Source organism: Cervus elaphus, chromosome 22, assembly GCF_910594005.1.
Source record: "Cervus elaphus chromosome 22, mCerEla1.1, whole genome shotgun sequence".
Lineage (NCBI taxonomy): Eukaryota > Metazoa > Chordata > Mammalia > Artiodactyla > Cervidae > Cervus > Cervus elaphus.
The window spans coordinates 31,009,983-31,027,777 of record NC_057836.1 but is presented as its reverse complement, the minus strand read 5'-3'; the positions used below and the strand labels follow the sequence as shown (position 1 = coordinate 31,027,777).

Below are 17,795 nucleotides of genomic sequence, written 5' to 3'. Positions count from 1 at the left end.
ATTTCTTAGAGATTTTCCAAAAAATGTAATATGAAAGTGGATGAATCTAATTTAATGAATTTTATTAAATCATATCATTAATTTAAACTTACTAATTATGTCATCAGAAAACCATTACTCATAAAATTCAGATCATTCACCTACAAAGCATGAAGTGAATGCTTGTTCTGTCCTAAGCACTGTTGTAGATTCTGGGCATACAGTAAGAGCCAAAACAAATAGGATTTCCATCTTTCGGGAAGAACAGCAATAAGCAAGCATACATTAAACAGTCATTTTTAAAATTTATTCACTAACTGATTTTTTTTCCTACAGATTTAATTTAGATCCAGAATGCAAATGCACAGATGACAGACTCTGGGAAGCTCTTGAAATTGCTCAGTTGAAGAACATGGTCAAATCCCTACCAGGAGGTCTAGGTATATTTTCTAAATGATGCATTTATTTTTTTATATATGCAATGAATTCTACATATCTACATTTTATCCTAGAATCACATAATTCTAGCACTAAAGCTCCTTATATTTATTTTTGTTTATTTTTGGCTGTGCTGAGTCTTTGTTTCTGCATAGTCTTTTCTCTAGTTGTGGCAAGTGGGAGCTATTCTCCGGTTGTGGTGCTCCAGCTTCTCACTGCAGTGGCTTTTCTTGTGGAGTATGGACTTTAGGGTACGAGGACTTCGGTAGCCACAGCTCCTAGGCTCTAGAGCACAGACTCAGTAGTTGTGGCACATGGGCTTAGTTGCTCCATGGCATATGGAATCTTTCTAGATCCCTGATATGAATTCAGCCCCAGAGGTAGCATCAGTTCAGTTCAGTCACTCAGTCATGTCTTATTCTTTATGACCCCATGAACCGCAGCATGCCAGGCCTCCCTGTCCATCACCAACTCCCGGAGTCCACCCAAACCCATGTCCATTGAGTCGGTGATGCCATCCAACCATCTCATCCTCTGTCGTCCCCTTCTCCTCCTGCCCTCAATCTTTCCCAGCATCAGGGTCCTTTCAAATGAGTCAGCTCTTCCCATCAGGTGGCCAAAGTATTGGAGTTTCAGCTTCAACATCAGTCCTTCCAGTGAACACCCAGGACTGATCTCCTTTAGGATGGACTGGTTGGATCTCCTTAAAGCCCAAGAGACTCTCAAGAGTCTTCTCCAACACCACAGTTGAAAAGCATCAATTCTTCAGCTCTCAGCTTTCTTTATAGCCCAACTCTCACATCCATACATGACCACTGGAAAAACCACAGCCTTGACTAGACGGACCTTTGTTGGCAAAGTAATGTCTCTGCTTTTTAATATGCTGTCTAGGTTGGTCATAACTTTCCTTCCAAGGAGTAAGCGTCTTTTAATTTCATGGCTACAGTCACCATCTGCAGTGATTTTGGAGCCCTCAAAAATAAAGTCAGCCACTGTTTCCATTTTTTCCCCATCTATTTGCCATGTAGTATAATTTCTGGCAAATAATTGATGACAAAAACAAAAGAACAACATGAATAACGAAAGAAAAACATGATTAATGAAACAAGGGAGAATTCATTATATAGTCTTTCATTCATGAAAGTGAACATTTGTAGTTTTGGACTTCTGTTTCCTTAATATCTAAACTCATTTAAGAAAGCATCTGAAAGATAATGGTTGATATTCTAATTTTAATGCTTAATGTGTAGTTGCCAAATTGTATTGTTGCCATCTAATTTTTTTTAATCAACCTACAGAATAAAATTATATTTATTTGTTAGCTTATTTGGGAAGTGGGGCCTACTCAAAAACAATACCTTTTATGATTATAATTCAGTCCAAAGAAAAAGACATCCACAACAAAGTGGAGACAGCATGTCTTTAAGGATAGTTTTACTGACCTTGCCAGTGTCAGACAATGGGAATAATTCCAGAGGTCTGGATGAACTTTCCCATAATAATTTTTGATGTCTCCTCTGGAAAGTCCAGCAAGCACTTAAAAAATTGAAAAGTCTACTTGAGATAATGCTTGTAGATCTTTTTCCACTAGTGATTTTCAGACTCTGCCCTTCCCCCATTAGTACTTGGAAAGATAATTATATCTATATAGTTCTCCTCACTAATATGAGACCTGAATGTACCTGTTTTGAATTGTGGGCATAGTATTTGGGAATTATGGGACAGTGTAAGCAACAAGGAATTATATTTATGCTCTGTAATTGAATGCTGTTTATGCTCATTGTCTTAATAAAGATTGCTTCAATGGTTTGATAATGATCTGGTTCAGACCAGTTCTAGTGAAGAACATTCATCATTCCCTGCTTCCTTTTTATTTATTATATACATTAAAATTTGGAGAATAGATGCATAGTCTCCAAGCATGAGGAATTATAAGAATTTGAAGCAGTGAGACAATAATCAATAGAAATTGCCCCTTGGAGCCCTACTACAATGTCTGTGAATCCTAATTAAATAGGTCATCTTGGAAATAGAATTTAAGCTAAACTCACAGCAGTAGTTTATAAAATGTGGTTGAAAACCAAAAAAAGGAAACTATAATGAGGACATAATTCACTTATCCACGCAACAAGGTTTTCTATTCAGGTGCTATGTCAGATGTTCATTGATAAGTACTGGGGATTCATTAATAAGTCCTTACTGACTTGGAGCTTAGAGTCCAAGGGGACGATATAATGGAAAGAGAATAGGTATTGGAGTTGAGAATATTCTGTTTCTCACTAAGCTCTGCTACCAGTTATCTGTATGATCTTGAGCAAGTCACTTCATTTCTCTGGGCCTTGGATAATTACATCAGATAATTGAATCATCTTGAAGGTCTTCCAGTCTTTAAAATGTTTAACAGCATTTTATGTCCTACTGTAAGGAGACAATTTACCACCTACTGTCAAACATAAGATGGCCCAGGATCATCTTCATTTTCCCCAAGTAAAGTTCCTCTTTGCTTTTTCCAAAATGAAATCCTTGCACCAGTACAAAGTGATATCAATAGGTTTTTATAGGACATCATGTGTTTTCCACTATGTTGCCCAAAGAAAGTGTTAATATCATTTCTTTAGTGAAGTCCTTGCTTTTTTTTTTTTTTTCATTTAGATGCAGTTGTCACTGAAGGTGGGGAGAATTTTAGCGTTGGACAGAGACAGCTGTTCTGCCTTGCCAGGGCCTTTGTCCGCAAAAGCAGTATTCTCATCATGGATGAAGCAACGGCTTCCATCGACATGGCCACGGTGAGTGCATCATCTAAGCTGCTTTCAACTGATGAGTCGAAGAAATGCGTGCAAAAATTACAATTTATTTTTCCTGACTGGGTTCTGAATATCCTCAGGACTATTGTTTTCAGTGTCTTCTCAACTACCTCCTTGATCAACTAGTGGTATAGCACGTTGAGAATTTCAATAAAGGAGGCTTGACTCTTGTTTTAAAGAAGCTCCTGTTGTCCAATAAGCATCAAATAAACTTGCCATCACTTTTTGATTAATCCTCAAGAGAGTAGAATTCCAGGGCTCAGTTGATGAGACTGCTGTCCTGTATTCAAGTATTCAGGTGTGTTGCCATGGAAGTTCTAAAATGAAGTATGCAAATCACTGTTTAATAGAATCTATTGATAATCAAAACCAATCATTTTCTAATGGAATTTGAAGAGGGATTCACTAAATTAATACTGGCTAGAATTAATAATGGCCCTCTCAATGTACTGATGGTAATAAGGCAGAAACTTTGCCTTTTGAAAGAGATCATTTAAAAGTGTCAAATGAGGGGAGGGGTAAATTAGGAGTTTAGGATTAACACATACACACTACTATATATAAAATAGATAATCAAAAAGGACCTACTGTATAGCACAGGGAACTGTATTCAGTATTCTGTAACAACCTAAAAAGGGAAAAAATCTGAAAAAGAATGGATATATGTATATATATATAACTGAATCACTTAGCTGTATACTTGAAACTAACACAACGTTACAAATCAACTGTACTCCAATATAAAATGAAAATTAAAATCTTAAAAAAACATCGAATATGTCCAAGAAGGATCTGTTTGAAGGTTGTGACTGAGTGGGGAAAATGTCACATTGAACTGCAAATGTTACGAGCTATCTATTAATGTTGTTCTTATAAAAGTGAACTTGATATTAAAAGTTTGGCATCAGAAAGGACAAAAAACCTTATTTCTTTTCCTGCTGTATACTTTAGAGTGAATAAAACTATCCAGAAAAATGAAACAGCTTCAAGATTATTAAGAGCCAATTATATATGGAGATGTTAATTTGACATCATTTCTTTGTATTGTTGTTGTCGTGGTTCAGTCACTAAGTTGTGTCCAACTCTTTGTGATCCCATGAACTGCAGCACGCCAGGCTTCCTTTCTTTGTATTAAGTAAGACTAATTAGTTAAACTGGGCTTCCCTGGTGGCTCAGTGGTAAAGAATCCGCCTGCAATGAAGAGACAAAAGACACATGGGTTTGATCCCTGGGTAGAGAAGATCCCCTGGAGGAGGAAAGGGCAACCCACTCCAGTATTCTTGCCTGGAAAATCGCATGGACAGAAGGAGGCTGGTGGGCTACAGCCCATAGCGTCGCAAAGAATCAGACCGAGCAACCGAGCATAGAGCGCAATCAGTTAAAGTATCTATACGAAGTTATATATCTTCTCCAAGTTAAGATAATTTAAAGCAATGAAGCTGTTTCTAATGAAGCCATTTTGCTAAATCTAACTACATTAAAATTAGTTTTAATTACTAAGTTCTTATAACATTGTGGGTTATTATAAGGATAGTACTGCCTCAACAGAAACGAGAGAGAGAGAAAAGGGGAGAATAAGAATGAATTAATTGGCAATAAGTCATGTGATTGGAAGAAATAACAACTTCACATAAAGACTTTGGTAACTGAGCCTTTTTATTGAGGAGAGAGGAAGAATCTTTACCCCTGATATCTTTTAAAATATAATAACAATTTGGACCATAAAGAAGGCTGAGTACTGAAGAATTAATGTTTTCAAACTGTGGTGCTAGAGGAAACTCTTGAGAGTCCCTTGGACTGCAAGGACATCAAACCAGTCAATCCTAAAGGAAATCATCGCTGAGTATTCATTGGAAGGACTGACGCTGAAGCTCCAATATTTTGGCCACCTGATGTGAAGAGCCAAGTCATTGGAAAAGACCCCAATGCTGGGAAAGATGGAGGGCAAGAGGAGAAGGGGACGACAGAATATGAGATAGTTGAATGGCATCACTGACTCAATAGACATGAGTTTGAGCAAACTCAGGGAGATAGTGAAGGACAGGAAGCCTGGCATGCTGCAGTTCATGGGGTCGCATAGTCAGACGTGACTTGGCGACTGAACAACAACAATGGTTTGTGGTGGGAATAAAAATAGCTCCTGCCAGGAATGTACTTTTATGGGTCAAAATCCAAATTTTTGGCATGTATTTTATTTTCTCCTTTTCTGACCCCAAACTTAACACTGTTTTAGGGTTTTATTAGTTTTGAATACATCCTTTTTGTGGCATAACCTTAAGTGAGCATTTCCCCACCCATTTGGTTTCATTTTCCTCATTCATTTTCCTGGCACTAAATCTATCAGTCATTCCTAGTTGATCAGTCGAGTTTTCTTTACATTTTTAAGATACTACAGAACCCAGCCTGAGCTCCCTGCTGGGCACTGCTCCCTGTTAGACCTTCTGCAAAAGATAGGAGTGAGAATTCTCAGAAGAGATTGGGCATGTTGAAGCATTGTTCTTGGGGACAAAATACTTTGGCAACGGAAAGGAGTCCAGAGAAAATTCAGACTCTATTTTTATTTTTTGGCAGGAAAACATTTTGCAGAAAGTGGTCATGACAGCTTTTGCAGATCGCACCGTTGTTACAATAGCTGTAAGTATAGGAGACAACGTTGCTTTACTCCTCTTTGGTTGATTTTTGAAGATTCAGTATTCTTTATTTGGGGGCAATTAAAAGTATACTTATGTTAAATCATGTATTTCTCTGCTAATATTTCTGTATCTGTGCAAAAAAAAAAAAATTGCTATGCTTTGAAAGCCGTTACACTGTTTTTTTCCCAAGCTGTCGGCTCTACCTTCTTCTCCTAGTTTACAATGAAAGAGCATTCTAAATTTCAGAATTCCAGCAGGTCATGGCCTGTACTATTTCACCAGATACAGACGGTAGTTCATATGGGATGATTCTTGTTTGAATAATCGAATTGTCTGATGATCAGTTTCAGAAGCAAAATTCATCAGTTTGATTGTTGATACTATTTACACTTAATTTCTGTGTTCCTGTTTACTCAGCTGTTTGCAAAAAGAAGTCCGTGAGTTACCAGCAGATACTTTCTCTGATTTTTAGATAGCCCCAATCAAATTGAAGACTTGCTTAAGTGTTTGCAATGCCCATTACAAGTTACTGCAGAGAGGCCATGGTTTTGCCTCTGCCTCTTTGCAGATGGATGGGTTCTTACTGACAGGCTTAAACTTTAACAAAAGTCTTTTTAAAATGAATTGCTTGGACATTTCCCTCTTGCTGATTCTCTTCTCTCCTTTCCATTTTTCTTTTCTCTCCAGCACCGTGTCTCTTCTATTTTGGATGCAGGCCTTGTGTTAGTCTTATCTGAGGGTATATTAGTAGAGTGTGATACTGTTCCAAACTTGCTTGCTATCAAGAATGGCCTCTTTTCCACTTTGGTGATGACCAACAAGTAAACATCACGAGCCACCCTGCCAAAAGTCCCATTCTCTGGTAGTTATCTTAGCCACCTCCCCCACAGTAAGGCAAGAGGAATGCAGATTAAAGGGGAGGGATGGGGGAGGGAACTAACTACAAGGTGTTATTATACAAATCAGCTCAACTGGGTGCTTCTTTTGTGCTCAATACCAATGAGGCATTTGCATATATTTTCAAATGTATCAATGCACCAGAGAGAGTGGTCTGGCAGAAAGTGACCTTGACAGCTTTTACAGACCACATCATTGTTACAATAGCTGTAAGTATGAGAGAAAACCTGTACCCAGATTTACCTCTGTCCTAAGGACCAATTTCACTATTCCTTGGAGATGTTCTGTAACTGTCCTTAAAGTACCAAACACATTCCTTACCTGCCCTAAAGAATGCCTTGCTCAATAATTAAGTTTTTAACAGTTGAGTCATAGGAGTTATGTGTGAAGTGCTCGCTTGTGCTTCTGGTTTTGTGAATGATGCATGGGAGAAAGTATACCCTTAGGACTTCCCTGGTGGTCCAGTGGCTAAGACTCCATGCCCCAAATGCAGGGGACCCAGGTTCAATCCCCAGTCTGGGAACTAGATCCCATATTCTGCAACTAAGAGTTTGCATGCCACAACTAAAGATTTAGTGTTCTGCAGTGAAGGTCAAAGATCTTGCCTGCTGCATCATAGACCCAGTGCAGCCAAACAAATAAATAAAAATATTAAAGAAGAAAGAGCACCCTTGAAGTGCAGCTTTCTCAAGGTAGCTGGAAACGATTCCCCATCAGGGCTCTCCTTCTGTAAACTGGGCCTAAGTAAAGAGATAGCACTTTCTTTCACTTTCCCAGTGAACTCTGTGATTCCTTCTGCCCTGGAGTTGCCTACAGGGAGACTTGAGAAAATTGGCTAACTTGAAAAACAATTTTATAACATTTTCAAGAATTTTCTCACTGGAGAGATGAGGAGAAAGAGCTTCCTGCTCCCCTTAAAAAGGCAGGTTAAAAGGGGGAAAAGCAGACCCTTGCCTACTCCGAAGACTATTTTTCTCTGCTCTGCATGAAGCATGGTACTGATGGGTGGTCCCATTTAGTTGACAGCTGGAAGATTTCTTGAGCATAATTTGTATATTTTCACCCAAAAATTATGTTATCTCACCTGATTTCTGCTTTTCTACATTCATTGAATACTTTTCTGTTTACTTGTATGTCTTTCACCCATTCTTCATTTCAAGACCACCCAGTGTGGAGGTGGCCACCAGGATACCAAGAGCTCTTTCCCCAGACACAGAAAATTGTGGGAAAGGACCAAATGCTGTGGGCCCAGCTCCTTTTACCAGGCTCATAAGAGGGAGAGCCAACTTGTGGTACATCCCTTGTATAATACTCCTCAACTCTGTTAAAAGCTTCATCAGCTCTGTTGGGCTTTCCAGGTGGCTCAGTGGGAAAGAATCCACCTGCCAATGCAAGAGATGTGGGTTCAATCCCTGGGTTGGGAAGATCCCCTAGAGAAGGAAATGGGAACCCACTCCAGTATTCTTACCTGAGAAATCCTATGGACAGAGGAGCCTGGTGGGCACGGTCAATGGGGTTGCAAGAGTCAGTCATGACTTAGCAGCTAAACAACAACAACTGTTAAGAGTAATTGGGGCTTTGCTGGTGGCCCATCAGTTAAAACACTGACTTCTAACAAAGAGGGCACAGGTTCGATCCCTGGTCAGGAAGCTGTGATCCCACACACTGTGTGGTGCAGCCAATAAATAAATAAATGAATTTATTAAGAGTAACTATTTTTCCTTCCCTGATAAAAGTTGTTCTGTTACTTTTGTTAACTGCCACTGAAAATTGTGGAATAACTATAGAAGATAACTTTCTCAAGTTTCTAAAAATAAGTCCTCATGCCCCCAAATAGTGTCATTTTTTTTTTTTTTTTTGCTAATTGAATCTTGGCTTATGTTTTTTTTTTTTTTTCATTTATTTTTATTAGTTGGAGGCTAATTACTTTACAATATCGTAGTGGTTTTTGTCATACATTGACATGAATCAGCCATGGATTTACATGTATTCCCCATCCCAATCCCCCCTCCCACCTCCCTCTCCACCCGATCCCTCTGGGTCTTCCCAGTGCACCAGCCCTATCGTTTTTTAATGGAAGTAATCTATACTTCAGTCTTGTTGAGGTTTATTTCTCTGGAGCGTTTTGAAAATTTCATCAATGCTATGGCAGTTGACACTTTGTCAAGCAGAAATTAATTTGGAGTAATGGAATAAACACCAGATATATTTACTTCTATAGGCCAAGTTTTTCAACATTTTTAAAAATAAGCATCATTTTAGAATATCAAGGCAATATTTATAATATCCTATTTATGGGTTTGAAAGCTAAGTTTTTAAAAATATCTGTAATATGGTTATTGAAGAACTAATTTTTTGAAGGAAATGAACAGCAGACATTAAACAGCTCATTAAGTTTATTTTTTTCTAAATGCCTGGAGATGCAAGGGGCTCTGGCCCTTTCTTAAAGATAAAAATTGTCCTTTAAAGTGTGATATCTTAAATACATACCATTGTTTGTCACTCAGTCGTGTCCTACCCTTTGCAACCCAATGGATTGTAGTCTGTAACCCGCCAGGTTCCTCTGTCCATGGAGTTCTCCAGGCGAGAATACTGGAGTGGGTAGCCTTCTCTAGGGGATCTTCCCCACCCAAGAATCAAACCCAGGTCTCCTGCATTGTAGGAAGTTTCTTTACCATCTGAGCCACCAGGGAAGCCCATTAATTACCAGTATTTAGTGAATGATACAGGTTTGTCTTTGGATGTTGAAACTAGTGGTGCATGTTCTAAGCTGGCATCTTTATCACACTCCATATATGTGCTGCTTTGCCCCTTAGTTGTGAGTTCCAACCAAGACTGCTTGCTTTTCTGAAAGCATGAACACTGAGTCTACCCCGTCTTCAGGTCCAGGGCAAGGGATAAGCTTTTGCTTTGGGGACCGCCCTAGGTTGAACTTTGGGTTGTTACTAACGTACATTACTAAAACAAATTCCACCTGTTTATTTGTGCTTGTAAAATATGGCTCCTAAGAGATTTGAAATTACATGTGCCGCCTATTTGTGGCTCACATTATATTTCTATTGGACAGCACTTACCAAGAGTAGCGAAAAGGCTCACTGCAAAGACAAAGCGCTGAATTATTTTTTCATGCATTATCTCATTTGATCCTCACCACCATTCCCCAGCCATCATTTTACTGGTGTGAAAGTTAAGGCATACAAAAGTTAAGTTTGTTCCTCAAGATTGCACATCTAACAGATGGGGAAACCAAAACATGAATCCATTCTGACTTCGGAGCTTGCCTTCTTAACCATGACGCTAATAATGACAGGTGAACAACCCTCTGAAGGACCAGATCCTCCCAACAGAACATCCTATGGCAGAGTGGAAGTAGCTCCAAAGTTAATGAGCCTGGATTGGATGTTGATTCTGCTACTTACTATCTGTGTGATCTGATTTTGCTTTATTTATTATGAACCCCAGTGATCTCCCCCATAAAGTGGAGAGAGATTAACACCCACATTTGTGGAATGTTCTGATGATTAACAAGTATGCGTGCGGAGTAGCTAATGTATAATATACGTTCAGGAAGTGGTAATTTTTATTATGATTAATTACTAACACTAGAGCTTCTTTCCAAAAGGTACCATGTGGGAAGAGAAAATGACTGAGTGGATGGCAGTGATCTCTAAAGACAAAAAGACAGCATGCCGACCTAAAGTCTTGGATAATACCTTTTAACACTGCATGCCAGAATGGACTTCCCCATATGGTTTTCTCAGAATTAGACCACCTTCTGGGGTTCTTCAAATTGTGTGTTATCCCAGGGAATTAGTTGACTTTACTAAAAAGCTAATTTTAGTCTAGACTAAACTATAACCAAACTGGTTCACAGTGACTCTTATCATTTAATTATTTGACAAACATTTGTTATCCTATTCACAATTCTGTGAAAATGATGAAACTACTATATTAGGTACACTCAATCTAATACAGCCTATATAAGACCCAGTCATACTAGCTGGTGTTTAAAAGTATGTAAATAAATCATACTTTACATAAGAAAGAAAAAGAAGAGCTGTGCCCAAGATAAAGAAATGCCCTTGTATAAACAGTGAAATATGCATTTTCCATTGCTTTGGCTGGTGCCCTGAAATTTATAACGAATACATTTATTCTTTTCTCACTCACAGCATCGGGTTCACACTATTCTGACGGCAGACCTAGTTATTGTGATGAAGCGAGGAAATATTTTAGAATATGACACTCCAGAAAGCCTCTTAGCCCGGGAAGATGGAGTATTCGCTTCTTTTGTTCGTGCAGACATGTGACGGAATGTCTTAAAACCATGCTTGTATTTAAAACAATGCTCTCATAACCTACTTAATGGATCATCAGGTTGGCCTTTGGAAAGTGGCATCTTAAACTTTTACACACTTTTGTGAAGTTTAATTGTTATGTTGTGGAATTTGTAATTAGTAACAATATCACTGTACCAGTGAATATTGCATTTTCTATGTTGATGTTTCTTCTTCCTGTTTTCTTTGTTTTGCTTTGTTTTCTAATCTGTGACTGCTTATTATGTTCATTACTGATGTTTTTCTAAAGATTAAGCTACAGAATAACAGATTGTATTCAAACAAGTAAGCTACTCTAAGTGGTAAATCAACTATTCTGCTTAAGTCTGGAAAATATCTCTCAAGCATAGAAGTTACAATTAGCATTCAGTATTATTTTACTCTTATTTGTAAGAATATATTTCCTTTTTGTTGGTGTTTCCAGATATTATTGGAAGAAATTAAAAGGAGGACAGGTTTTCTAATCAGTTAGAAAATGAAACACTCAAATTCATTATTTACTGTCTGAGAACATGTTCTGTATTCATCAACATTAATAATACTGACATTTCTTATAGAAGTCTCTTTTTTTTCATCTAAATTGTTTCTGGTCACCAAGACTAGAAGTTATTATCACATTTATAATAACTCTGTAAATCTAAAACCTTCATTAGAATGATCTTAAGAGTTTGAAATTTTGACAAATTATACCCAAGGTTCCATTTTTCCTTATCTAGTAAGAGGAGAGTTCTTAAGATATCGAGCATAATGTGCTTTTCCAGACTGAAGTTCAAAAAGTAATAAGGCTCAACCCTTCAGTGACAGGTCACTACAGCTTTCCATGGTTTAATTAATCATTAGATGTGTTTATGATCCTCAAGCCCTAAAATTCCACATTATTCAAGACTGGAGAGCATAAGCAAGTGGCCTTATTTTCACAGGATATATCTATACAAACATACATACATATATAAACATAGGTAGACATACACATATATGTAAAACATGTGTCTATTTCTAGGTGGAAGTATGCCTAGTTCTTTTAAACAGTTATACCCAGTGGTGTAACACAGGTATATATTTGCTCCTGCTCTAATTTTAATGTACATGTAAAGAGTGTATCAAAATTTTATTCTGATTTTAATGTGCATATTCAAGGTGCATCAAGATTTATGGGATATTAATGTCATGCTTTCTTAAATGTAAATTAATAAATTGAAAAAAACACTAAAAGTTACATTCATTGTCATGCTAGCAGCCAAAGATTTATACTGCAGTTTTGTACATTTGATACATTTGTATCAATATTGATTTTCACGTGAGGGTCCATGTGCATTGTAAGGTTTTGAAGAATTATAACTGATGGAAAAAGAGAATGTAAGCTCCCTTTCTATAGCTCCTGTGTTCAGTTTATTGTATTGTGTATTCATGCTTGGAAAATTTGTATACTTACTCATGCAGAACTTATGCCTGGGCCTTCACCTGAATTTAGAGTCTTGATGTTTACCTAAAATAAGTTTCACAAGGATGGACAAAAGTGTTCTATGTTACTTAGTACAAACTGTCAACTCGTTGGATATATAAAACTTCATTAGGAGAAAAATCCTCTTAATTCTTCCCTGAAAGTTAAACAGAACAGAATCAATAACTGTTGATTTGATCGTCAAAATATTTTCTAAATGTTCCACCAATCTACTCAAAGTGTTTCTAGCATGCAAATGCTTTGTAAGGTTGAATTTATACGATGTTTTTTACCAAATTATATATTCCGGTATCACAGAGAAAGGGCTTCCCAGGTGGTAATAGTGGTAAAGAACCTACCTGCCTAGGCAGGAGACTTAAAAGATGCGGGTTCAATCCCTGGGTTGGGAAGATCCCCTGGAGGAGGGCATGGCAACCCACTCCAGTGTTCTTACCTGGAGAATCCCATGGACAGAGGAGCCTGGTGGGCCATGATCTATCAGGTCACAAAGAGTCGGACATGACTAAAGCTTCTTAGCACCCACACACAAGAAGAGAAATGAGGATTTACCCACTGAAATAATCCCTCATGATATCTGTAAATGCTCTACTGCTATCCAGGCAGTGTCAGCAGAAGCATCTCTAATTACACTAAACAGAAAATCACATTTACCATTTTTACAAGTCAGTGGTCACTGATTTCCTCATAACTTGTAGTCACTTGAGTGTTTAATTGTTTACAAAACTAAATTGACTGAATAAAGTCAAGGATGATCTCTTAAGTTGTTTAATCATGTATTGTGTTATATGTATGATCTATTGAATATGGAAATGATTCATCTTGAGATAATTTTTTATTAAATAGGTATATATCTATAAAAGAAGACCAGCCTTTACTTAATCAAATTTCACATCACAAATTTTACATTTAATTAACCAAATCATTTTTACCAATTTTAATTCCTTAATATTTGTGAAGAGCAGTAAATACCTAAAGCTTTATATGAAAATAGGATACTGATAATGTTAAAAGAGAAAAAAATTCTTCTCTTAAAGGACTGTGCACCCTCTACTTCTAAGCGCTCCTTGTGATCAATTTAAAAGTCAACTTCGCTCCAGATTAGATAGATAAGAGAAGATCCTTCCAAGTAACTGGTTCTTGAGGTCTGGGACCATGTCTTGTTTGTCTCTGTGCCCTTGGCATATAATAAAAGTACCTGAACCACAGCAGGCCCTAATAAGGATAGTTGATTGGTCCATTGATTAATTTTACCACTAGCCATGTGCCTATAGCTTTTCACTGTCTGTGTTGTATTTCTTCTACTATGAACATATGCTGCTTTGGTATTATATAATAAATTACTTTTTTCGTTTGCTTAATTAAGAAGGATGATTATTCTTTTACTTACAATACCATTGGGCATCAACCAGGACTGATCAATAGATGTAAATTAACACAAGTTGACAAGACAGTACTTGATTATGCTTTGACAGTTTTGTTTCACACCTGTCACAGTCATAGACTCAGTTTTATATATAGGCTTTTGGGAAGTTTTCATCAAGTGGCACAACTATATCTATAAATTTTGTTACATCTCTAATTAAATAGTTGGATGTCTGGACTTTTCTCCAAGGTTTATTGATTAGTCTTTATGGTTGTCTTCCAATATATGTTAAATGACTATTTTGTACTCCATTCTTTGGAGGTCTATGATTTATAACATTTTAATAATTCCCTAATTAATTCCTTATCCAAAGTTAAATGCAGTCTTCTAATCTTAGCCTTTGATAATAAGAAACTGTAGCCAAGAGGCTATATTCTGTAACTTGAGTTTAATTTTTTTCTTCAGTAACTACACATCATTTTCAAGATTTGCTCAGGCATTAGTAAGATTCCTCTAGCTCAAACTCCCCAGTGAAAGGGTTTATACCTGTATTTCTAGCAGATGCTTCCAGATGAGATTCATAATTAGCCAGGTTTGGGAATCGTCAGTCTGCCTTGGTCACCACTCTTATTTCTTTTTATTGTGCATAATGTGGAGCCATAAGATGCTGGAGGTGATACTCACTTGCTTCCTAGCTTTGCTGACATTGACCTATCCTAGGCTGCCAGAACAAACCTCTTGGTGTCATTGAATCAACTGCCTTAGTTTGTCATAAAGGAAACAGTGAAATGAACCGAATCTCAGCTGAGAAGATATAAACAGGGATTCTGAACACTGTTTTACTTTGTGTTGTAGTTTAATCAACAATGTGTGATCTAAAGGGGAATTTTTTGGAAAAGAGGCAAGCTTTTTTTTACCCACATCTGAATCCCCTGTTGAGTTATTTGCATGTTACCCTATTGAGTTTGAATTCATATTTTCAAATGTTTCTAGTGTGTAAATGTGAGTAGTTTTGCGTAGGTTTCACTATTGATGTTTCACAATGTGGAAGGATGGCAAATTACCTGTGATGATTATTCCCCTTGCCACCTTCACATTTTTCCTGTTGGTATCATCATCACTGACATATGAAAGTTGATATATTAATTCTACATATTCACTACAGGGGATTTAAATTTTTTTTCTTTTTCTATGAGCTGGAGCTCATTTCCCTTAGTCATTTACATTGTGGTCACCAATGCCCTTTCTAAATTGACAAAGATCAAGGGAGCCATACCTGGCTAACTAAGTTAATTGGCTCCAAGAAGAAAGCCTTCTGTGATCTCAGTGCTATCAACCATCACAGACCATCTCAAATATACGCTACACATTAATGGCAAAAAGCATTGCTTTCAGATGGTGATTTCTATCGCTTAATCTGCCCTTGGCATAAAATAAGTAGCTTGTCCATAAAACAACAGTACAACACTGGCTAATGCTGCTTTGTTTGCATTTTTCCCTTAGACAGGGCTACAGTATGTGCTATTTATACACGTTATCAGTTTTAATTAAGTGAAAGACTATTGACCTTTAGTATTATCAGGGCCATGTGGATTTAGGCCAACAGTTTCATATCTAAGTATTTGTACTTTGACTAATAGTAGTTGGAGCTTCGTTCCAATGCTACTTAAGCAAAGAGCATGCTTCCTTGATAGCTCAGCTGGTAAAAAAACAGTTGCTCAGTTTTGTCCTAGCAACCCCATGGACTGTAGCCCACCAGGCTCCTCTGTCCATGGGATTTCCCAGGCAAGAATACTGGAGTGGGTTGCCATTTCTTTCTCCAGGGGATCTTCCTGACCCAGGGATCCCACATTGCAGGCAAACACTTTAACCTCTGAGCCCCCAGTGAAGCCCTAATAGTAGTTGGAGCTTTGTTCCAATGCTATTTAAACAAAGAGATGCTTCCTTGATAGTTCAGCTGGTTAAAAAAAAATCCACCTGCAATGCAGGAGACCTCAGTTTGATTCCTGGGTCAGGAAGATCCCCTGGAGAAGGGATAGCCTACCCACTGCAGTATTCTTGGGCTTCCCTGGTGGCTCAGATGGTAAAGAATCTGCCTGCAATGCGGGAGACCTGGGTCGATCCCTGGGTTGGGAAGATCCCCTGGAGAAGGGAATGGCAACCCACTCTAGTATTCTTGCCTGGAGAATTCCCCAGACTACAGTCCATGGGGGTCACAAAAAGTTGGACATGACTGAGTGACTTTCATAATTTAAAAAAAAATTCCTAATCTCTTTCTTTCAGATACCCAAAATATTCATCAATCCTTTGAAAGCAGGCATAAATAGAATCCATCAAGGAAGTTTACTGTTAACCCTTTTTCACAGGTTACAATCTATCTCCTGATCTCTCAATATGGTTGGGTGCTCCCTTCCACACACAAACATCTGAGTATGTACATTCACATCTATCTTAACTGCCTTAAAGAAGTGTATAGTTACTATAAATTTTTACAACACATATTAACACGATGCATATATAAGTCAAATACAAGTGTTTAGAATAGATGGCAGAAAGATGCTTATAATAGTCTTTAAGTGTTTCTTCTAGACAAAAGAGTCACCTTTAGGAATAAGTTTTAGATAAACTGTGAGATGTATTTCCACACTTGGTCTTAGCCAAAAGGCTGAGAAGTGATAATGAAATGTATTTTCAGTGATAAGAAGTTCAACCCACCTTTTCTACCAGTTTTTAAGATAACAGTGGCAATACATTGCTGAGTTATACTGGGCAGGTTCTTTTTAGTTCAACAAAGGGATGATCATAATTGTTATGGGGACTTCTCTGGCAGTCCAGTGGTTAAGTCTCCAGGCTTCCACTGCAGAAGGACATGGGTTCAATCTCTGGTTGGGGAACCAGGATTCCACATGCCATATCATGTGGTCAAAAACTTTTTCTAAATAAATAAATAAAATAATTTTTATGAAAGCTAGTGAACTGGGCATTTTTGAAAGATGGTTGTCCCCCTACTAAAGGAGGTTGCATGAAAATAAACTTCAGTTATTTCATCTTGATTGATGGCATTTGTTTAGTATCTGCTAAGTGTCACTTTTGAGTGATAAAGTGTGATTCAGAGAGATTATTTGTCAGAGTAGGTCAAAGCTTTCTAGTATATTAAAACTAGTATAAAATCTTATGAAATAACTATTTTCCAAAGTTTTTTTTCTGAAAAATATTTTTCTGAAAAAACTATTTTTTTTTTCATTGTACTTAAGTTACAGATGAGACAGCTGAGGCTAGAAGGTAAATGAATTACTCCCAAATAGTTGATTTAATCATTGATCTCTGTCTGACTCCAGAGATGGCACTTCTGTTTTTGGAAGTACGTATTTTTATTAAGAAAATAGTTTTTACTAAGAAATAGTGTATTATATCCTATATAATAAAGCATAATTATACTCTAAATTTTATATCTAAAGTGGCAAATTACATAAAAAATTAAAATTGAGCTTAAAAAAATTGAGCTCCAGAGATGGTACTTGCAAACACCAGAGAAGGGAGTAGTAAGATTGGGGTGCACTGAAGAGAGACTCATGCATTAGAATCTAGGAAATGCAGAATTATTGGGCCTCAGCAAGAGTGAGGATGGGGTCAGGTCTAGAGACTCTCCACTCTCTAATACTATTTCTGTCAAGTTTCTCGGCTTCATTCTTCCCTTCAGAGCTGTCATCTCCACCCCTCTGTCCACTCCTTCCTCATCTTGCATGTAGACTTTCTGACCATCCTTATCTCAGATGAAATCTTGGAGCACCTTCACCCACAGTCACTTTCTTCACTTCTCAGATTGTCTATTTCCAAGTATCAAGCAAGGAATCTCTTATGTCCAGCTCATCCTTTGATCTT

General features: G+C 37.5%; 1 protein-coding gene and 1 long non-coding RNA gene across 8 annotated transcripts in view; one reads left to right on the top strand and one right to left on the bottom strand.

Annotated features, from left to right (window-relative positions):
* Positions 1-14,129, top strand: part of ABCC9 (ATP binding cassette subfamily C member 9) — a 148,629-nt gene extending 134,500 nt beyond the window's left edge. For 5 of the 7 annotated variants that reach the window (XM_043880913.1, XM_043880916.1, XM_043880915.1 and 2 more), the window contains 4 exons: positions 316-419; positions 3,070-3,203; positions 5,793-5,855; positions 10,924-14,129. In XM_043880913.1, coding sequence (XP_043736848.1) covers positions 316-419; positions 3,070-3,203; positions 5,793-5,855; positions 10,924-11,061 — 439 coding nt within the window. In that variant the 3' untranslated portion in view covers positions 11,062-14,129. Of the gene's footprint in view, positions 1-315; positions 420-3,069; positions 3,204-5,792; positions 5,856-6,541; positions 6,717-10,923 lie in introns of those variants that run through there. The other 2 variants (XM_043880917.1, XM_043880914.1) reach the window with 1 other exon arrangement.
* The window catches only part of LOC122680064, a 114,524-nt gene that overhangs the window by 82,990 nt on the left and 13,739 nt on the right, over positions 1-17,795 (bottom strand). The gene's annotated exons all lie outside the window — the stretch shown is intronic.